At 30.8% G+C, this 22,878-nt stretch overlaps 2 protein-coding genes and 3 long non-coding RNA genes across 8 annotated transcripts; 3 read left to right on the top strand and 2 right to left on the bottom strand.

Annotated features, from left to right (window-relative positions):
• The first annotated feature begins 391 nt into the window (after positions 1 to 391).
• LOC126878941 (uncharacterized) lies at positions 392 to 3,637 on the top strand. Its single transcript, XR_007695893.1, has 2 exons — positions 392 to 889; positions 1,227 to 3,637. It is a non-coding gene; the product is annotated as an uncharacterized LOC126878941 (long non-coding RNA).
• On the bottom strand, positions 3,294 to 6,349 carry LOC126878939 (uncharacterized). The gene is made up of 2 exons (XR_007695891.1): positions 4,632 to 6,349; positions 3,294 to 4,571 (listed from the first exon to the last, which is right to left on the bottom strand). It is a non-coding gene; the product is annotated as an uncharacterized LOC126878939 (long non-coding RNA).
• Positions 6,350 to 13,540: 7,191 nt separating this feature from the next.
• LOC126878932 (uncharacterized) lies at positions 13,541 to 17,817 on the top strand. Of its 4 annotated transcripts, none has more exons than XM_050641815.1 (8): positions 13,541 to 13,687; positions 14,365 to 14,436; positions 15,063 to 15,134; positions 15,303 to 15,401; positions 16,369 to 16,431; positions 16,836 to 16,964; positions 17,049 to 17,129; positions 17,396 to 17,817. In XM_050641815.1, the coding sequence occupies exons 1-8, from the start codon at positions 13,666 to 13,668 to the stop codon at positions 17,671 to 17,673; spliced, it is 816 nt and encodes a 271-aa protein (XP_050497772.1). In that variant the 5' UTR covers positions 13,541 to 13,665; the 3' UTR covers positions 17,674 to 17,817. The 4 variants fall into 4 exon arrangements, with proteins under 4 accessions (XP_050497772.1, XP_050497773.1, XP_050497770.1 ...); XM_050641816.1 differs by having other exon boundaries at positions 13,549 to 13,687; positions 15,303 to 15,362; positions 17,396 to 17,812; XM_050641813.1 differs by lacking the exon at positions 13,541 to 13,687 and adding an exon at positions 13,711 to 14,162 and having other exon boundaries at positions 17,396 to 17,815.
• A 393-nt stretch (positions 17,818 to 18,210) lies between these two features.
• LOC126878933 (putative nuclease HARBI1) lies at positions 18,211 to 21,488 on the bottom strand. The gene is made up of 3 exons (XM_050641817.1): positions 21,115 to 21,488; positions 20,687 to 21,032; positions 18,211 to 19,934 (listed from the first exon to the last, which is right to left on the bottom strand). Exons 1-3 carry the CDS (start codon positions 21,318 to 21,320, stop codon positions 19,410 to 19,412), a joined length of 1,077 nt encoding a protein of 358 aa, XP_050497774.1. The 5' UTR covers positions 21,321 to 21,488; the 3' UTR covers positions 18,211 to 19,409.
• Positions 21,489 to 21,673: 185 nt separating this feature from the next.
• On the top strand, positions 21,674 to 22,251 carry LOC126878942 (uncharacterized). Its single transcript, XR_007695894.1, has 2 exons — positions 21,674 to 21,982; positions 22,083 to 22,251. It is a non-coding gene; the product is annotated as an uncharacterized LOC126878942 (long non-coding RNA).
• The last annotated feature ends 627 nt before the right edge of the window (positions 22,252 to 22,878 follow it).

Genomic DNA, 22,878 nt, shown 5'->3' with positions numbered 1-22,878 from the left:
GGCAACCAACATTAAAATCGTTTTTCCTTTATAACATTTTCAATTTTCACAATTTTCAATTAAAACCAGTTTATTCATAATCCGCAAACGAGGTGCAATTTTTTGATATGGTTATTTAGTGACTTTACGGCATTTTATACCCTGAAAATCGACATTTATTTTTAGCGCTGCGCCGAAATCTCCACTTTTGATTTGCTTATATCTCGAAAACGGAAACTCCGCAAATGAAATTTTGAATGGTGCAATTATCCGCAAACGAGGTGCAATTTTTTGAGCTATGGTAGAAGTCAAAATAACGACTTTGAAAAAACCGTTTCGCTAACTTTATGACGCTTAATTTTTGACATGGAGGTGCATCTTTCCATGCTCAGCCATTGGTAACACTGTTTATGACACTAATTGAAAGCTGGAAGGCAAACATTGAAATTATTTATATTTGTACCGCATTGAGTTTCTTAAGTTTTTTACGTTTAATAGTTTTTTTATAAAATAGTTATTGTTGTTATAAAATAGTGGTTTATATAATTGTTTTTATATAATAGTTTAATCGTTGTATAATAGTTTTTTATAGTTGTATTTTCCGAACATTTTGCTGTTGACTTCTGTAGCTTCTAGCTGTAGAAGTACTTTAACGACTGTATTTAGTTGTAAGCAGTGAATAAATAAACATAAGTAAATATTTTCAAAAGCTTTTGGTATATAGATCCATTTTCCCTCAAGGGGTATGAGTTAACCTACAGTAGAAAAAGTTTTTCAAGGGTGACAACATGGACAAATATAGTTACTTACATGGACATAGTTTTTTTTGTATTTGGAGCTTAGTAATAGTTTTTACACAGGTCAACAAATGAAGGCATTCAAGAGTTTAAATTCTTACAAATATTTTGAGGTAGGAGTTGTATATAATTGTGGAGCTATAAAAATAAATAATTTCATCATAGTGGTTCACCCCAGATATCTTAAAAAATTGACCTTTTAAAGAATTTGTACAGTCGGAAAAATGAAAGAATACCCATGAACGGTCACGTCAAACAGGTACAAGCACATATTTTGTATTTGCTGTTTTTTTCTATAAATAACAAACGATAGAGATAGATTAATTATATTAATAATATGTGATCGTTCATGGGTACTCTTTCATTTCTCCGACTGTACCTGCAGTGAAAAAATTTCAAGAGAAGAAACTGAGAATCTGCTGGAAGAGGTGAAATGTTTTTTGATTTTAGACAACGCTCCTGCTCATCCCTCTGAAAATATTCTATGATCAAAACATGGCAACTTTAGTTGTATGTTTTTGCCAAAAAATACATCGCTTATTCAACCCATGGATCAGGAAATAATTTTAGCAACAAAATGAATATATCGCAGAAAGTTTTTAGATGAAGTAATTGTATGATGAAGATAACACAGAAGATACAAGAGGGCAGCATACTTTGCAAAACTTAACTGTTACAATTTGAAATCAACAATTTGTTAAGTTTGCTACAGCATGGAAAGGCAGTTATTAAGGGGTTACATAGGTCTTGCGGGTAAAAAAAGTGACTTTTTAAAAAAATTATATCTTGGAAACTAAAAATTATTTTTATTTATAATTGGAACATGTAAAAGTATAGTACACTCAAAAAAATTTCAGCCAAATATATTCATTTTTGTAGAGTTGACTGCAATTTTTCGACAACAGCCCTTTTCTGCGGTGAGCAGCATAACAAGTCCAGTCTCATCTGAAATTTCTTGTAGTTTATACCTCTGGTTAGTGAATGAACAAAGATTTTTTTATTAGATGAGGTCATTTTTGTTTTATCAAAAAAAAAACTACTTTAAAAATGAGAAAAATTGGGGTCAAAAATGTGTTTAAACTTATGTAAAATCTTCAAATTTCATTTTTTTTAATTCCTTCGTTCATTTACTAGCCAGAGGTATAAACTACAAGAAACTTTTTGATTTCAAATGAGACTGGACTTAGTTATGCTGCCCACCGCAAAAAAACTTAAACTCTACAAAAATGAATATTTTTGGCTGAAACTCTTTTTGAGACTACCTTAAGTACTATACTTTTACATGTTCCAATTATAAATAAAAATAAATTTTAGTTTTCGAGATATAATTTTTTTAAAAAGTCACTTTTTTTACCCATAAGACCTATGTAACCCCTTAAAAAAATGTTTGATGGCCAAGATGCATACATATATTTAGAAGGAAAGTTCCTAATTTCTGTAGTATAATACATAATACCGAAGAGGAAGTAGCTCTAAGCGCCGGACTCCACTTGCGATTTGTAGTCGTGAAGATTGAACACATTCTTTCAAATAGAAGTCAATCCATGATTATTTAGTTACAAATGGATTGACTTGTATTTGAAACAATGTGTTCAATCTTCCTGATTACAAATCGCAAGTGGAGTGCGGTGCTAATAACACCAAAATATTCCATATATGTCCATAGAAGGTACACAGACATTGAAAAATTCCTGGAATATCCCCGAAAACACGTTCCCTGAACATGCCAGGAAAATCCTGTGTCAGCATTTTAAACATTACCTGAATGTCTTATTGGAACATTCCATGAATGTCCACGAATGTTCTTTGGACATTCAAAATATATTTTGTAGACATTCCCTGGATATACCAGAAATACAGTGGTGAGCGCTCTAATAACCTGCAAAATAGCACAAAAGATGGAAAACGTATTAAGTAGTGAGATAAAAAGAAATGAAACTAGTCGAGCTGGGAAATTTAGCGATATTAACTTATACATTTAGATTGTATTGATTGTGTACCACCTTCAGACGAGTTTGGAAACTACCACTGTCACAGTGACAGTTTTAGTTGACATACTCCTCTGATATGTGTAAAGGTGGGAAACAATCAATATAAAATAAAATTTAAAGGTTAATTTCACTAAATTTCCCAGCTCGACTAGTTTCATTTCTTTTTATCTCACAACTAAATATGTTGCCCGTCTTTTGTGCTATTTTGCCGGTTATTAGGGCACTCATCACTGTACATCCTTGCTGATGTGACAATACCTCCTATCTGTTTTTTCATGAGTTTTGTAGGAGAGATGGAAAAACATGTTTTAAGGTCACCTCCTGTGTTCATATGTAAGTTTTGACTTGTTTTGTAGTTCATAGATAGTTTAATTTACTACAAAACAAGTCAAAAAATATCATATGAAAACAGGAGGTGACCCTAAGACAAGTTTTTAGTCTCTCTTACGAAACTCATGAAAAAACAGATAGGATGTATTATTACATCACTGACAATATGTGGCCATACCAATTAATACATCCTTGATAAATATAAACATTTTTATTGAACAAAATCTTTTCATACATTTTTTTAATGCAATTTACTGATATTCCTAAATATTTCAAAAAAATGTGTCACATTTGCTTTGTAAACCTTTCTTTTGCCTTTCGTAGCCACATATTCCGTTTCCTTCCTGGGTTTTTGTAGACCACTTCTCTCAGCTGATTCTAAAAAAAATAAAATAAATGGTAATTTTTCTATCCTTTACAATTAACAATCAGAAGAAATATTTACAGGTAATAATATGCATAAATAATAATATTTTGTATTTTGACAATGACGTCTGATTTGGAAGTCGAAAGATTAATAAAATTATTTTTTAAGTTAAATTGTGGCTTATTTCCCAATTAGAATAGTTAATTACAAAAGTGCCTCAAATAACTGGCTTCAGAACAATAAATAATTCGTTTCATACCAACATTCGTCCAAAGTCAATTATACCTGTAGTATTTCCATGAAAAGATTCTTTAAGTGAATTTTGCATAGTTTTCTTTAAAATATCTCTATCAGGTCAGAACACAAATTTTTTTAACCTAAGACACATTATATACAAAGTATTTTTGAAATAAGTTGATACCGGGTAGGGTGAAATACTAAACCTATATCCCAAATCTTTATAATCTAAGTTTAAGCTTAGTTTAGCTAAAGTCAGCAATACTTGATCACTTGGTGACAAAACAGTATTTTGATGGTATTTGATAAATGGTGTAATATACTTTAAAGCTATTTTAAAAACATTGTAATTTGCTAAACCAGTATAATTTTTAGTTTTGGCATCATCATTTTCTATACTTTCACAAGATAAAGCTAATTTCTTAAGCTGATATTTAAAATCCTGTGTTAATGTTAATGACATAAAATGTATTTGTTAATTTTTCCATTGTAATATATGTTTGACTATTTGGCAAAATCTTGTCTTCTACTAAACTAGCTTTTATACCAAATAACTGCTATCTACCACTAACTATCCACTGTTTCTAAATCTACTAAAGTAACAGTAATGTATCATTAATGAAAAATGTGTAAAATCATAGACCTACCTAGTATTTGTAGAATATAAGACAGTCCAGTGTCTTATAAATCATTTCAAGAGGAATAAAAAAGCAATTTTTTCTTGTAGGTACCCTTTTCTTTTAATTCTCCTTTGGTACCTTAATTCCCATTTTAGATTTTGGGGAACTCATTTCATTGTGTTTATATACCCCATATTTATTGAAGGAACCCAATCTGGATTGTTATTATCAGTTAAGTCGGCTGATTTTCCTACAAGATTAGACTGTTAACATCTTCAAAAATGGTTAATGTTCAAATGTTGTAACTTACCAGATATAAGATGATTACAGGGGAATTTCCATTTTGCTAGTAAAATCTTAATATTTTATTGCATTTTACCATTGTTGTTGTCTCTCAGATGATAACTATAACTTATTTAGTTAAATTGGTTCAGTTTTGTGCTTAGAATGTAGCACTGATGGTAAGTGGTAAAAGCTAACTTTATCACGATTACTTTGCATTTCACACTTCAAAACACAACACCAATGAGGCATATTATCTTTCTAAATTAATACTTCCAGAGAAAATGTTAAATTAATCTTTGTACAACAACTAAAATGATCTAAAACCATAAGAACCTGATAGAATAATATTCAATGTTTGCCTTCCGGTAGCCATATTGATTTAATTTTGACAGCATCTTGGAACGGCCTATTGGCCATGAGCCGATGGGTAGAGGGGATTTGACAGCTTTCGCCAGCGCTGTTAGTGGCAGTTTTGTGCATTTATCTGATAAATTTAAATGGCGCGCCATGGGTAGAGGAGAGGGGATTTGACGGTTTTCACCAGCGCTGGTAGTGCAGCGTTGCCACATTTAGTAGATTTCTACTTTTTTGGTAGATTTTTGATAATTTTTAAAAAATTCTAGTAGGCAATATTTTTTAGTAGATTTTTGGTATATTTCAACATTTTCTTATGACTAAAATAAAATTTGCTTTTTAATAGTATTTACCCCATTTCTAAATTAATTCTTAGACATTTTGTTACAATTTCCCAATGTCATTACCGAAAATAAGATTCAGGGGTGGGATTCTGTGTACAATCGCTAACACCGCCGACCGCTTTCTATCAATGTCAATATATTTGAATTTTTAGTTTTAATTCAAATATTTTCTTGTTTTACTAAGTGTCACTTCAGCATCAACTAGGAAAACTAGAAAATAATTCAATTAAAGCTAAAAATTCAAATATTTTCACGACAATTGACATCGATAGAAAGCGAAGTGTAGATATCTACAGTGCACGGAATCTAGCCCCAGGACGTAGATGATGAATATTAAACAGAAATGAAACTGGATTCTGGTGTAACAAACTTACAGATTTCAAGTAGCAGTGCAATCAGTACCTATTTCAGGCGTTATTGAAGAGTTCTGGTATTCGGTGAGCCTGTTAGAAGCTAACGATGGAAAACTAAAATATTTGCAAAACAACAAATGTTGTGTTTGCGTGTTTCTAATGTAAAATGCGAAATAATTGTTTGAAGAATGTGATCCAGACATGCAGATGTTAAAATCAGTGGATGACAAAATATTATATACAAAATATTAAATATGAAACTGATAAAAATTAATTATAGTTGGTCATTTTGTTCCCCAGTTAAAATATAAAAAAGTTTGGTTTTTGTTTACAAACAGTCGTATTAATTTCTAGTTAAACTCCCTCTGTGGCTCAGTGGTAAGAGCGCCTACCTTTGGATCGAAAGGTCCGAATGGTCGTGAACTCGAATCTCACCAGGGTAGAGAATTTTTCGTTTATTTTAAATTAATAAATGAAAATAGTTTCTATCCTTGTGTGATCGGTACCCATCGGAGGGACCGCAGACGTTCGGATATAATTAGCGTCTCTGCAAAGACAATGACATCGACTTTGCAAAGTAACAAGACACTTACTCAACACACACACTACATATAACACTAGCTACCTAATTGGTAAAATCCACTGTACCATCACCATGCCAATGCCCATTAGTTGTCGAGGCATTAGCTAAATAAAAAAAATTTCTAGTTAGTCAGCTGTTATTTTTATTATAAATAGTCCTAAATTATATACAAATAGATTAATAAAGTTTTATAGCATATTTTAGTTTTTGATAAGTAGATTTTAGTAAGCTAAACTTACAGTAGATTTTCTAAATAAAATGTGGCAACGCTGTGTTAGTGGCAGTTGGCAGTTTTGTTTTGTGCATTTGATAAACTTCACAAACTGAAATGGCGGGTAATATAGATTTTTCAAAAAAGAAAACAAGATATTGCAGCTCTTGTATTGATTCATGTAAAAATATTGAATATAACAGTACTGGATGTAGTTATTATATTCGGAAACATTGCGTACATGTCCTGTATCAACTAAATCCTTTCCTTTTTTGGTGTTGCTGATTGAAATTGGATATCATGGGAAATAAGACTTGAATCCAGTATACTGTTTAATATCCATTTTGATAGAATTCAAACAAATTACAATTCATACAAATTACAAATTTTAATAAGCAAAGCAGTAAGCACACAAAAATAAACAGAGGTAACCTTTATGGTCTCTTGCGTAAGCATCATCCAGTCGCACGAACTTATATATTAAAATTATAATGAATAAAATAAAAAAACATAATTAATTTTACTATTAATTCTGTGTATTCGTTTAGTAATCAGGTTACAATAATATTTCAGTTCATAATTTGTGTCTTTCTAGATAAGTATCTATTTTTCTCGTTTTGTATATTTCACATACATAAATTTTATCAGAAAAGTATAAGTTTCAAACCGCGAGATAGCGCTACCGTCGAAACTCACAGCCAATTGGCTGTGAGTTTCGACGGTAGCGCTCTCTCGCGGTTTGAAACTTATACTTTTCTGATAAAATTTATGTATGTGAAATATACAAAACGAGAAAAATAGATACTTATCTAGAAAGACACAAATTATGAACTGAAATATTATTGTAACCTGATTACTAAATGAATACACAGAATTAATAGTAAAATTAATTATGTTTTTTTATTTTATTCATTATAATTTTAATATTTAATATATAAGTTCGTGCGACTGGATGACTGCTTACGCAAGAGACCATTGAGAAAAAGAATACGAACATTTTAAATGTTACCTCTGTTTATTTTTGTGTGCTTACTGATTTGCTTATTAAAATTTGTAATTTGTATGAATTGTAATTTGTTTGAATTCTATCAAAATGGATATTAAACACTATACTGGATTCAAGTCTTATTTCCCATGATATCCAATTTCAATCAGCAACACCAAACAAGGAAAGGATTTAGTAGATGCAGGACATGTACGCAATGTTTCCGAATATAATAAATGCATCCAGTACTGTTATATTCAGTGTTTTTACATGAATCAATACAACAGCTGCAATATCTTGTTTTCTTTTTTGAAAAATCCATATTATCCGCCATTTCAGTTTATGGTTTATCAAATGCACAAAACAAAACTGCCACTAACACAGCGTTGCCACATTTTATTTAGAAAATCTACTGTAAGTTTAGCTTACTAAAATCTACTTATCAAAAACTAAAATATACTATAAAACTTTATTAATATATTTGTATATAATTTAGGACTTTTTATAATAAAAATAACAGCTGACTAACTAGAAATTTTTTTTATTTAGCTAATGCCTCGACAACTAATGGGCATTGGCATGGTGATGGTACAGTGGATTTTACCAATTAGGTAGCTAGTGTAAAGTCGACTTTGCACTACATGATTTATCATGTGATTTGTCATATGATTTTTCCCATGACGAGTCGCATGACAATGCTTATGACAAAACAATGCAAAATCATATGACCAATCACACAGTGTAAACATGTAAATTTCACTCCATGACCAAATCATATGATAAATCATGTAATGTAAAGTCGACTTTATGTGTAGTGTGTGTGTTGAGTAAGTATCTTGTTACTTTGCAAAGTCGATGTCATTGTCTTTGCAGAGACGCTAATTGTATCCGAACGTCTGCGGCCCCCCCGGTGGGTACCGATCCCACAAGGATAGAAACTATTTTCATTTATTAATTTATAATAAACGAAAAATTCTCTACCCTGCTGAGATTCGAACTCGCGAGCAGTCAGTCCTTTCGGTCCAAAGGTAGGCGCTCTTACCACTGAGCCACAGAGGGAGTTTAACTAGAAATTAATATGACTGTTTGTAAACAAAAACAAAACTTTTTTATATTTTAACTGTGGAACAAAATGACCAACTATTATTAATTTTTATCAGTTTTATATTTAATATTTGTATATAATATTTTGTCATCCGCTGATTTTAACATCTGCATGTCTGGATCATATTTTTCAAACAATTATTTCGCATTTTATATTAGAAACACGCAAACACAATATTTGTTGTTTTGCAAAGTTACATATATTATAATTAGGCCCGGTCTTTTCACCTCCGAATAAATATTTATTAGGAACTTTATCCGGCAGATTACATGTAAATATGTCAAATAAACCTCCGAATAACTTTTATCCGGAGGTGAAAAGACCGGGCCTTAGATATTTTAGTTTTCCATCGTTAGCTTCTAACAGGCTCACCGAATGCCAGAACTCTTCAATAACACCTGAAATAGGTACTGATTGCACTGCTATACTTGAAATCTGCAAGTTTGTTACACCAGAATCCAGTTTCATTTCTGTTTAATATTAATCATCTATGTCCTGGGGCTAGATTCCGTGCACTGTAGATATCTACATTTCGCTTTCTATCGATGTCAATTGTCGTGAAAATATTTGAATTTTTAGCTTTAATTGAATTATTTTCTAGTTTTGCTAGTTGATGCTGAAGTGGCACTTAGTAAAACAAGAAAATATTTGAATTAAAACTAAAAATTCAAATATATTGACATTGATAGAAAGCGGTCGGCGGTGTTAGCGATTGTACACAGAATCCCACCCCTGAATCTTATTTTCGGTAATGACATTGGGAAATTGTAACAAAATGTCTAAAAATTAATTTAGAAATGGGGTAAATACTATTAAAAAGCAAATTTTATTTTTGTCATAAGAAAATGTTGAAATATACCAAAAATCTATTAAAAAATATTGCCTACTAGAATTTTTTAAAAAATATCAAAAATTTACCAAAAAAGTAGAAACCTACTAAATGTGGCAACGCTGCACTAACAGCGCTGGCGACGGTGCTGGCGATAACCGTCAAATCTCATCTCCTCTACCCATGGCGCGCCATTTAAATTTACGCTGTGTCTAGGTACACGCTAACGTGTACGCAAATAAAAAAGTTAGGTACACGCGAATTAACCTTCATCAAGCCAGTGACGTCATTATTTAGCGTGCGCAGTGACTTTATATTTTGGTACACGCTATTTTGATATGTTTAGTGTTTGTTGTTTTTTGGTAGAACATATTTTAATTAAGGGAAGGGGAAGGGAAGCAAACTTAATTGTAATAAAACAATATGTATATAAAAGTATATATTTAGGTTAGCAAAATAAATATTAGTTAACATGATATATACAAAATACTGCTAAAATAATTTTTATACGTAAATTAATTATACCAGATTATATTGGTGTTAATTTTTGTTGTGGTGTTTATTTTTATTTATACAGGGAGTTGAACTTGTTACGATTTTTATAGAAAATTGGTTATAACTTTGTAAATACCCTGTATAACATAATAAACCTTTATATTTTTGTGATATGGAGTTAAGAAGATTTTGAACATAAAATAAAATATAGGCTGTTCCATTTAAAAAATATAAGTTTGGTCTGCCACTTATCGAACGCCCTGTAACATTCTAACTGATTTTAGTAATTTTGTAATATGAAGTTCAAAGTTTGCTAAAATTTTTGTTACTAACTTTTATTGCTATCTATTACTATAGCGGATCTACTGAGCTTTATCACACTAATCAATCGCCCCGTATATTTTATCTTATTACTTCTGCTACCCTTATTACTTCTGCTACCTAATCACGAATTTTTGTCTCTTATCTTTTTTCATACTGTTTTAGAATGTTGTTAAACTCATTAAAAGAACTAAATAATTGTCCACGCTCCATAGTTAATTTAAAAAAAAAACACTAAACAAGAAAAAAAATAAGGAAACTCTTTACAAATCAATACTAAAGTGTAAACATAAAGCGATTAGACAAATTCTAACCACACTCTAACACTCGCGATACTTACAGATACTTAATATCACAGCATACACGCGGCTCAAATTAGCGTGTACCAAAAAACCCAGTCATAGTACACGCTAAATAATGACGTCACTGACTTGATGACGTTTAAGCGTGTACCTAACTTTTTTATTTGTGTACACGTTAGCGTGTACCTAGACACAGCGTTAAATTTATCAGATAAATGCACGGTTATTAGACTTTATTACGGTTGTCTTGTCCGACGGTGGTGGGGAGACTTATATTTTTGACTTTACGTCACAAGAGTTTACATTCCCATATTTTTAAATGATTTTCGATCATTGAATGTGTGTTATTGTGTATATATGTGTATTATTTGTGTTATTATGAAATAATAAGACAAATAGTACACATTTTATCTTATACCTCGTGGTGAATCGTAAAAAGGGCCATAGGAAACCCAATGTAAAATTCTGAATTGTTGAATTCCTTCTTCCGTAATTATTCTACATCAAAAGTCGTGACAGAATATTTGTAGAGAATTAAAATCTGTATTAAAATCAAAAGTTAAAATTGTGTGTGTGTGTGTTCACAAAGAGGGGATGGCATTAGATAAACTTTTTGCCACAGATATTTGAAAGTTGAAGATTGAAGATGTCATATTAAATTTTTATTTTAGAATCTTTAAGAAATTGTATGATAATATCATTAATAGTTTTGGTATTGAAGCTTAGTAGATGTGAAATATTCAGCGGTAAACTTACATTCCGCTCCTGAAGTCTAGCAATTAGTGCTTTCGTATGGTTTTTATTAAGTTCACAATTAAAGATTATATGATTTAAATCTGCAGTAGAGTAGTTATCACATGAACAGAGAGAGTTGATACGCATTCCTATTTTAGCTAAATGTGCAGGAAAATTGCCATGGTTTAATCTTAAGCGACTTAGGGATGTGGAATAAAACCGAGTAACGTGATAATCAAATATATGTGGGATATTTTGCGGAAGTTGTGGGTATATGTAAGTGTATGGATTCCTCGAAGTTTGTACAAACTTAAGCCAAATAGTTTCCCATTTCTTTCTTAATTTTTTATTCAATTCTGGAATGTAATCGCTGGAGATTGTTAAATCTACTATTTCATTTAAAGTTGCCGAATTCTTTGCCATTTCATCTACTATCTCATTTTCTTTGATTCCAGCATGTCCTTTTACCCAGATAAAGACCAAGTCACTACTATTATTTTTAAATCGAGCGATTGTCTTTCTAATATGGCATAACAACTCATTGTTGTGTTTTTTGGTTATTGGTTGTGATATTGCCTCAAGAGCAGATAAAGAATCTGATAGTATAACCGTGTCTCCAAAGTTCTGTTCAACCGCGTAAGTTAGGGCTCTTTCAATAGCATAAAGTTCGGCAGTGAAGATAGATGTACATTTAGGCAGTCTAAAAGAATTACCACTTTTGATATTAGAAACATAATAAGCGCTACCTACACTATTACATGTTTTTGAACCATCTGTATAGATGTATTTATAATAAAAGTTAAAATTGTTCTACGATTTAAATGCATTCCAAAATTTTTTAAAATATGATACATTTGCCACAATAGGTATGCGTGTAAAAGTATATAAGGCCACACGTTACTATTTAACTGACAGTACTCACACCATTGACTGAATAAAAAAACTTTATTATTAATCCTGTCTCCGCAACTGAGCAGGGGCGTCATTTGGGCGTCCAGGGGGGGGCATTTGCCCCCCCCTGGCCCTAAAAAATGACTGAAATTTACAAAAAATACATCAATATTCATCATAACATCATATATAATGTATTGTATATATAGTGCTTGCCCCCCCCAAACAAAATTTCAAATGACGCTCCTGCAACTGAGGGTATCTTATTAACTGTATTGTTTTTAAACAATAGAAGATAAAATAAAAATATTGACAGTTCAAAAATGTGAACATTATTGCATTGTGTGTGGCCTAAGTTTGGGCTGAAAACTAAAATGCATTACATTTTTACAAAATTTTGGAATATGTTTAATTACGTAGACCAATTATAACAGTTATTTCCAATACAGATTTCAATCCTCTTCAAATAGTTTCTAATGTCTTTTGATGTAAAATAATTATTAGGGAAGCTGGAATTCAACAGTTCAGAATTTTACATTGAGTTAATGCAAAACTTTGACGTATGTCAAAATTCTCAATGTGTTTTAATTGTATTCATTTTTTTCGAATCCTAAGAAAACTAATAAATATTTTTGAAAAATTTAAACTCAGAATGAAAGACTACATTATTACCGAGGGCTGAAAGTCCCTGAAAACTTCTATAATGTTTATTTTAATAAGTTACAGGGCTGAAAATAAAAGAGAAGTGTGATATTTAATTTCAAATATATCATTCAATAGAATCTGCGTGTTTATTCTAAGGGGCTTTCCGCCCTCGGTAATAATGTAATCTTGCATCCTGCGTTTAAATTTTTCTAAAATACTTGGTTTTCTCAGGATTCGAAAAAAATCATATTACGATTCAAATGACAGTAAACTCTCGTGACGTAATCTCACCCTTAATGATCATTGGTTAGTCGATTTAGGCCACCGTAGTAATGTCTAAGAACCGTGGGTTGTTCGAACGTGGTTCGAACGCTAATCAACAATGATCATTATCAAATATTTAATTACTGTCACCAACTGTCAATGTCAACTTTGTTTGGGTTGCCGAAAACATAATTGATTACAATTATGAGACTAGTTAATCAATTAACATAACAATTATTAACATAATTGATTAATAAATCTCATAATTGTAATCAATTATGTTTTCAGCAACCCAAACAAAGTTGACATTGACAGTTTCATGACAGTAATTAAATATTTGATAATGATCATTTTTGATTAGCATTCGAACAACCGGCCCTTATACTATTATATGTTAAATAAGTTTAAAATAAATAAATTTTATTTGCTACACTTATTTGAAAAATCAAGACCGGTGCTGCAACATATATTTAAGCAACGCCGGATCTGACCACTTAGGGCGGATTTCTCATAACTACGTTAATCTACAGTTCAACTGACTGCGGTTCAACGGTGATCTTAGGTTATTCGGTTATCCAATTCTCATTGGCAGTTCAGTTGTTCAGTCGTGGTTCACGTTCTACGGCTTAATCTTCGTTGGCAATGCAAAAATCCCTAGATTCTAGTAAGTTTATTTGGTTTAAATTAAATTTATTTAATTACAGCGTGGTATTGTTATTATTGTTTATTTTGTTTGCGTGTTTGTGATTTTATTAAAATGGCGAAACGCGTTACCAATTTTAGCAAAAATGAGGAAACTCTACTATTAGATTTAGTACTTAAATATAAGGACATACTTGAATGCAAAAAAACCGATACGAGTAACAATAAAATAAAGTGGGAAGTGTGGATGCAACTCACTAAAGAGTTTAATTCCGTCAGTGGGGAAACGACGAGGGATGTAAAAGGACTTAAAAACAAATATGAGAATATCAAAAAACGGACCAAACAAAAATTTGCGGGTATAAAGAAGTACGCAAGTGGAACTGGCGGGGGTCCACCACAAAATCCCGTTTTTACAAACACCGATGAGGCTTTACATGAGATCATAGGCCCGCAAATTACTGGTACACAGTCCAGTTATGACTACGATTCGAAGGGTATGTATATATTTTTCCATTATATTAGTTTAAAACCTTTTTTAAATAGGTAGCATATGTTCACTTGCCATTGCTGCAAATAATGTGTTATATAAAACTATAAAAGTTAGTGTGTGTCATGCAATGAACTGTCAGTGTAATGAGTAGTATTATTGATATTTTGGAATACTTATCCAATTTTAAAAATATTTTTTTATTATAGAAAGAGCAATGCCAGGACACGCCACCTTCAAAAGTCTGGACAGCCTGTCAAACTTTCTTCCTTCTACAAGTGGTATGTATATATGTATTTTTTATTCACTTCACACTTATGTTCAAGGTAAAGGTTTTTTAATTAGCACATGTTCAGTTGCAAGTAATATGCAGGGGCTTAGGATCACACAAACGTAACTACAGTCGGAAAAATGAAAGAATACCCATGAACGAACATATAAAACACGCTGTATTTTCCTGTCACTGTGTCACACAAAAAATTGGCCAGCGCAAGTACATGTAATAATTATTGTTACATGTACTTACGCTGGGCAATTTTCTTTGTGACACGGTGAGAGGAAAATACAGCGTGTTTTATATGTTTGTTCATGGGTATTCTTTCATTTTTCCGACTGTACATTTTATTTTCTTTATTTCTGTGTACAGACATATCAGGGTTGAACATTATATGTAAATAATGTAGATATGCATTTGCAAATCAGAACGAAAGAAGGTGAATGTACGTTCATTTGAATCTTAAATAGGTTGAAGTTTGATATGTCTGTCTGTACACAAAAATAACGAAAATATTAAAAATGTAGTTACATTTGTGTGATCCTAAACCCTTGTATGTTATATGAAAATTAGCCAATATACAACTGATATTTTGGAATACTTACTCAATTTTAAAAATGTTTTTTATTGTAGAGAGAAAAATGCCAGGACCTTCCACTTCCAAAGGTCTGGATAGGTTGACAAACTTCCTTCCTTCTACAAGTGGTATGTATATATGTATTTTATTCACTTCACTTATGTTCAAGATAAGGTTTTTAATTAGAATATGTTCTGTTGCCATTATTGCATGTAATATGTTATATGAAAGTTAGCCAATATACAACTGATATTTTGGAATACTTATTTCAATTTTAAAAATATTTATTGTTGTAGAAAGAACAATGACAGGACCCTCCACCTCCAAAGGTCTGCAAAAGCCATCAACAGCCAGAGGTATGAATAGGGAGGAAAACTTGCTTACTTCTACTAGTGGTATGTACAGTTACGATCACTGAATAGTTTACACCCTAATTTTTATATTGTAATACTGTAAAATTGCAGTGTCATACGGATCTGATAAATGTCAAAGTCAGTAAATTTTAAAAAGTCAATACTTCTCAAAAATTTTCGCGTGTTGAAAAATAAAATAAAACAATATCAAACTCCTCCAAAAATCTCTTTTGTATGCTTTCCATTTTGTTAATTTTTTTTATTTAGCTTAATGCCTCGACAACTAATGGCCCTTGGCGTTTTTGTTAAATTTTATAAAATATATTTATATTATTTTGATTTTTTTAATTTTAATCAACCTATTCTAGATACACCACTGGTAACGTCACTTTGACGTAAAAGATGCATTTAAACGAGGTAAAATTTAAAAAAATCAGCTCCTAGATACGTAAGCCTGTACTGTAAACTATTCAATGATCGTAACTGTACATATTTGATTCATTTCACTTATGTTTGAGATAAACGTTTTTTCATTAGTATATTGATGGTTAAATACTGAAAAATCATAAGTCAAAATCTACAACTTTTCAGGAGAGTGAACAAACTTTGCTGCTTAGTGCATGTTTTTTTTACTGTATTTATTTAATTATTACTTTGAAACAAACATGCCAAAACTGTTCGTTTATTCAGAAACAGAACTGTTTCTGAGTTCACCTGTTCATCAGAAAAGAAAAAAAAACGTGTACTAAGCAGAAGTTTTTTGGCTCTCCTGAAAAGTTGTACATTTTATGTACCGTCGTGTAAATTGTATTTAACTGTCGATATGTTGCTGTTACTGCATGTAGTTGCTAATTTTCATTTAATTATGTTACAATTTTCATTTAACATATTACGTTAGATGAAAATTAGCATATTATGCCCTTTAACATATTGTTAAATGAAAATTAGCCAATAATAATATTGATATTTTGGAATACTTAGCCAATTTTAAAAATATATTTTATTGCAGAAACAGAAATGCAAGAGGCTAAAGGTCTAAATAGGGAGGAAGATTTGCTTTCTTGGACAAATGGTATGTAAATATTTGATTCGTATCACTTATGTTTAAGATATAATATGTTATGTAACCCTTTCAGTCACCATGTTCATTTAAACAAACATAAATTTTTTTGTGGGTATTTATTTCACATGTGCGACGCTTGAGTCACCATTGTCATTTTGACAAACATAAATTTTTTTTATTGAGTTTATGAGCAAGATTTTTTGTTTATAAACCTTTTAAAAAATCATATAACTCAACTTCCAAGTTTTATATTTTTATCTTTGCAAACAAAAACTCATTCCGGAAAGGGTTAATTAGTATATATGTATGTTGCTGTTACTGCAAGTAATATTATGTTAAATGAAAGTTAGCTAATAGGTATTAATATTGATATTTTAGAATACTTGTTTAATTTAAAAAATTTTTTTTTTCAGAAATAGAAGAAATTTCTTTTTTGGTGGGAAGTAGCGATGAAGATATCTTTAACAATGAAGATATGAACGAAGAATATATTATTATAGACGAGCCCATTAAAAACGAAAATCGCCAACAGAATGACCCTGGTAATTTACATTTAGTACAGTAATTTTAGTTACAGTAATTTTTCCATATTATAAACAAGTTGGTTTAAAATGTTTCGTTTACAGAATCTCTTATTGGCCAAGAGGATTGGTCAACATATACTCCAAAGATGCTAAAGCAGAAAAAAGCAGAACCGCTTCGTTTAGGTAATACTTAAATATTTTTAAACTTTAGTTTTTTAATAGGTAGATTACTGAAAGGTTTAAGCAGTGTTTGCCTGAGTATGTTAAGGATCGAAGAAGATTGAATTTTAGCTCATAATATTCATTTTATTTTAATATTATTTTCAAGAAAAATTCATTTTTAACTTGTATTATCGTTAGCATAACATCCAGTAAATAATTAAAAAAAAAGAAAAACAAATAAAAAACAATTTAATTCATTAATTGTAAAAATTTTCCACTTGTTACAGGGACCAAAAAGAATTTAAAAAATACAGTGGCGAAATGGGGGCAAGCCAAGGAGGGTCATATACGCCAACAAAACTCATGCCTTAAAGCACAGCATGAAAGGAAGATGCTGATAATGGGAATAGTGGCCAAAAAGAAAATCACGATGATGGAGGAGGAAGCAGCACGGAATAAATTGGAACATGAGAAAAGAATGGAATTGATGGAGAAGACAATGGCACTGATAGAACAAGAAGCAGAAGAAAGAAAAGAAATAATGAAAAAATATTTAAAAAAATAAAATTAATAAAAATTATTTGAGTACATTAATGTGTTTGTAGTACCCATCCCTATAATTTTTTTAAACTACCCAACCCAGTTACTGAATGCTACTTTAAAAAATGGCATGCATTGTAACACACGGAAATTTACTATATCGGTTCACTAAACTCGGACACAACAGGCTAGGGAGTTTAGTAGGTAATTTTTATGTTTTTGGCCAATTTTGCCAAAATTACAAACTATTTAGTAATTATTAACCATTTAGTAATTATTTTTTTTGCCAAATTACTTACTAAAATCACTAGCCAGTTGTGTCTGAGTTTAGCGAACCGACTATAACAGTAATTTTGTATATTATGTAATTAAATATTTCAATTTTTGTGTTAGATATAAATAACATTCAAAATGTTTTAATACAAAATGATTTCAGTTTATTCCTTGGTGGGGTTACACAATTGTAAATATAAAATAAAAAAACTGGGTTCTAAAAATTTTTTTATTTATTTATCAGGTAATATAAATACAGAGTAGGAATAAATGTAATAAAAAGAAAATATTTAAAATGAGAAGACTATATTTGTATTATAATTATAAAATTAGCCATAGAAAAAAATTATTATAATATTTTAATATATACAGGGTGTCCGATTAAGTCGGCACCATATGGGAAACTTTTTTAATTTGATGAAATAAGTTATTCTTTGTATGTAAATGACATACTCTTAATTCTTAACGATAAAATCATTGGTTTTAGAGATATTTAAAATTAAAAACGAAGAGGCATAATACATTAATCAAAATAACAGTGCCATTTCATTAACTTCAGATATCTCTAAAACTAATAACTTTACCGTTATGTATGAAGAGTATATTTATTTATTATTATACGGGATAACCCCATTAACAGTTAAAATTTACAATAAAACTTAGGATTTAAAACATAAATAATTACCTATAGTATAAAATCACTAATTAAAGTTCACTACATACCAAAAAAAAAAAAATCAAGTGTACCAATATACAGTCCATCTAATTTACTTACCGTTGCACATCATTATCTACGTTAGAGATCTAAGTTGACATTGCTGCCCAATTACAAAAAATTCTTGAATTCATTTTAAATCAAATACATCACACAATTTTTGCGGAAGTGGATTATACAGCAGAACAAATTAATATTCAATGTAAATAAATAAAAACTTTAGAAATAGAAAACAAGAATGAAGTTATAATCTTACGTTAAAGTATATAATAAAAAAGGTAAATATAATGAAAGAAATACTTATAGTAAAGAATATAAACAAATATGAAGTGTCATCACCACAACTGTCAAATAAATGTTACCAATTTATGCCTAAATATCACCTGCATTCGATTATAGTTACAGTGTATTCCGAACAAATGTGCTTCATAAAAACGCTGTATAATCCATTTATACAAATTAAATGAAACATATTATAGTGTATTTCTTTAAGTTGACAATAATAGAACTCTTTAAATATTATTTCCACGCGTATATAATAAAATATGTCTAGTGGCTGTAATGCCAGTGTACTCGGCAAAGTGCAAAAAAGAACACACCTGCCGCCTAAATATTTTGTGTTGGTATCATGTGACGTCACGGGCTATGACGCGGATGACGTGCAATGGTAAATAAATTAGATGGAGTATACATAATATCACAAAGCAGAAATCTTTTTCTAGAAAATTATAACCCACAAAACAACTCTTTTTCATGGACTAGAAAAAACTTAGTTAATTTTCAATCAAACTATCAAAATAGTTAATTAACGATAACCTCACTGTATTATCACGATTATGATTGAACATGTTTATTTCATTTTCTACAAAAGTTTCAGCTACATATTGCTGGAAAAATGGTATCTCATCAGGCATATTGTCATTGTTTGCCATTGCAATATTATGCAATACAGCACATGTGACAACAATGGCTTCAACTTTTGTAGATTTCACACGAAGACCATATGCTAACACAGGGAATCTTCTCTTCCATACCCCAATGCATCGTTCAATTGGATTTCTTGTGCGAATCTGCGATTCATTAAACAAATTTTCAGCTGGAGTTCGTGGATTTGCTAAAGGAGTAATAAGATAAGGTTTTATGCCATAACCACTATCTCCTACAATAACTGAATTTCCAAAATCACCATTTTCAAATTCTTCTTTGATCCTCGAAGATCTGAAAATATGCGAATCGTGTGCACTTCCAGGCCAGCGACAAACAATATTTTGAATATTCAACTCACTGTCACAAATCAGCTGAAATGAAAAAAAAAATATATATATATAGGTATATTTATATAATACAGTGATGAGCGTGCTAATAACCGGCAAAACAATGCAAAAGATGGAAAACATAATACATTGCGAAACAAAAAGAGATGGAACTAGTGGAAATGGAAATGATCGTTATAAATGTACAAGTTAACATTACATTACATAGTTTCACACCTTTAAACGTCTGTGACAGGAGTATTTTATAAAATTCACAGTGACACTTGTCATACTCTTCCGATACGTCTAAAGATGGGAAATTATGTAATGTAATGTTAATTTATTCATTTGTATCAATAATTTCCACCTCCACTAGTTTCATCCCTTTTTGTTTCGCAATGTTTTATGTTTTCCATCTTTTGCGTTATTCTGCCGGTTATTAGCGCTCTCATCACTGTAAATATATATAAACATAGTTACAATTTATATCGATTTGTGGCAAAGTAATGTAAGTGACATTTTTGGTGAATCATATGTTTTTCCATTAAACTAACACTATTATTGTTTAGAAGGAACTGCCAAAGTGTAGTAAGTCTATACATATGTATATTATTATGTAAGTCTATACATAATACGTAATATTATTATGTATAAAGAAATTCTAGGCTTACTACACTTTGGCAGTGCCTTCTAAACAACAATAGCATTAGTTTAATGGAAAAACATGATTTTCGCCAAAAATGTCTCTTACGTTACTTTGCCAAAAATGTATCAATATGTTAGATATATTGGTATACCTGAATGTTGAAAGAAAAAAAATTTTTCCTGTTTCTGTAGAGTTCTGCTGTGTCACCTCCAGGAGATTGTATTCTTACATGTGTGCAGTCAACAGCCCCAACACATTTTGGAAATTTAGCGATTGAATAAAAACCATTTTTTACTGTTGACATTTGTTCCTGTGTTCTGGGCATTTTGATAAAATTATTTGCACGTATCGCAATTGCATGGCAAACTTTATGCACTGCCCTGCAAACACTGCTTTCACTAACACCATGTAAGTCACCAGACACTTTTAAAAAACAACCTGTTGCTAAAAATCTTAATGCAACCAGAACCATTTCGCTTGAAGTTAGTGCCTCATTCCTAAAAAAATAATATATTATAACTACTCCTGTACTAATACCTATTTGCAAAGAAGTATAAAATATTATATTCTATTATTTACCTGTTTGTATTGGAAGAAATATCCTCCGATATCATATCCACAATCTGTTCAACACATGCTTTTCCCATTCTGTAACGATTCCTAAATTCGGTATCATCCCATTTTTCAAATTGATTTTCACGAGTCCTATATACACGTTGTCTGTTAGGTTCCAACAATTCTTCAACTACTTCCAAAAATTCTTCATCGTCGCTCGTGAAATCCATTATAATATATCTTCTATTCTCAACACTACTTTTTAAACCAAATAAACACAAACAAATATGTTTAGTTATAATATCCACAGCAGATCTATTTTGTAATAACAAGTAAAATTAACAATAATAAAATAATAGGTTATATTTATTTATTATGACAAGACAGCGTTTCATGTCAAATTGAAATAATACTACGCATGCGTAAACCTTTGGTTCATCTGAACTCGCCTTGAACCACAGATCACTTAACTCTCTTTAGATGTTTCACGCAGGTATCTCAAGGTCATCCTAAACTAAATGTCATTTTTAGTAATGATACGTTTTCTGAGATGTCGCCATGCACCTAGAGTGAAGATTTCTTCTATATCACTGAGTCTGAGTGTCATTATAATTTGTCAATTGTCATCATTAATCATGTCAGTATGCCTATGCCTTTATCTTTAATCTTTATGTCAGTAAATGTTTATCTGATTGTTAGCAATAATAAAAAATCCTGATTTAGATAAAATGGATTCAAATACAGTTTTTGAAACAAAACGAATGTGATTTGAAGATCCCTAGGAAGATCAAATTCCTAGCTTACATTTGCATGGTGAGTTCAACAAGTATTTGTTATTAGAGAACAAGTAACACAGTTAGTGGTGTAGGGAAGCAAACGAATGTAACACCAAGTAAGTAACCCCTACTGAAAATAATATAATTAATAAAAATTATTTTACGTGAAATGAATATGGTTATTATCAAATCAATTATATTAATTTTTTGTTTTAGTTGAAAGTCCTTCAACAAGTAGAGATGCACACATGTTTTAATCATTTGAGATACCCTTTTGTAGAAGTATTTGGAAGATAACTATTAATAATTTCATTTGTAAAGATACGATTTGTAAAAAAGTATATACAAAGTGGTTTTGCTGATATTAAATAAATAAATAAAAATATGTTGTCACGTCTTATTTTTTCCCAAATGGTATTTTGTATATTTGAAATTAAAAATAATTTGCATATTTTAAAACCAAATTATTTTTTTTTCAACTATACAAATATTTTAACCTAACATTTTCTTCCCACCAAAATTACATTTTAAAATTCCCGCTTGCATTAGTTCCGATACAAGCGGCATGGAGCGCTGTTTTTCATATTTAACCAAAGCGTTATCGTGAAACATCTAGAGGAGGTAGGTGATCTGTGCCTTGAACGGCCGAATTTCACCGTTAAAATTGAACGCAGTTTAAACCACCAAAATCGCGTGAACGGGAATTGAGAAAGACGATTTTGACTTTTAACTGTCGTTCACCAAAAGTTCAGGTTAAACTGGAGTTGAACTCGATATGAGAAATCGGCCCTTATTAGACCGATAAAATGGCGCAAGGTCACAGAATCTGTCTGACAGCTAAACAATGAAATTTATTGAAGTGCACCTTCGGGTTGTTCGGTGGTTTAGCCATCCACCGGCCACCACTGACAGTTCATTGGAATCCCTAATTAATCGTACCTCAAATTAGGGATTCCAATGAACTGTCAGTGGTGGCCGGTGGATGGCTAAACTGACATGGCCATAGACATAG

The sequence above is a fragment of the Diabrotica virgifera genome, chromosome 1 (genome assembly GCF_917563875.1).
Source record: "Diabrotica virgifera virgifera chromosome 1, PGI_DIABVI_V3a".
NCBI classification, from domain to species: domain Eukaryota; kingdom Metazoa; phylum Arthropoda; class Insecta; order Coleoptera; family Chrysomelidae; genus Diabrotica; species Diabrotica virgifera.
This window is presented reverse-complemented; position numbering and strand designations above follow the sequence as displayed.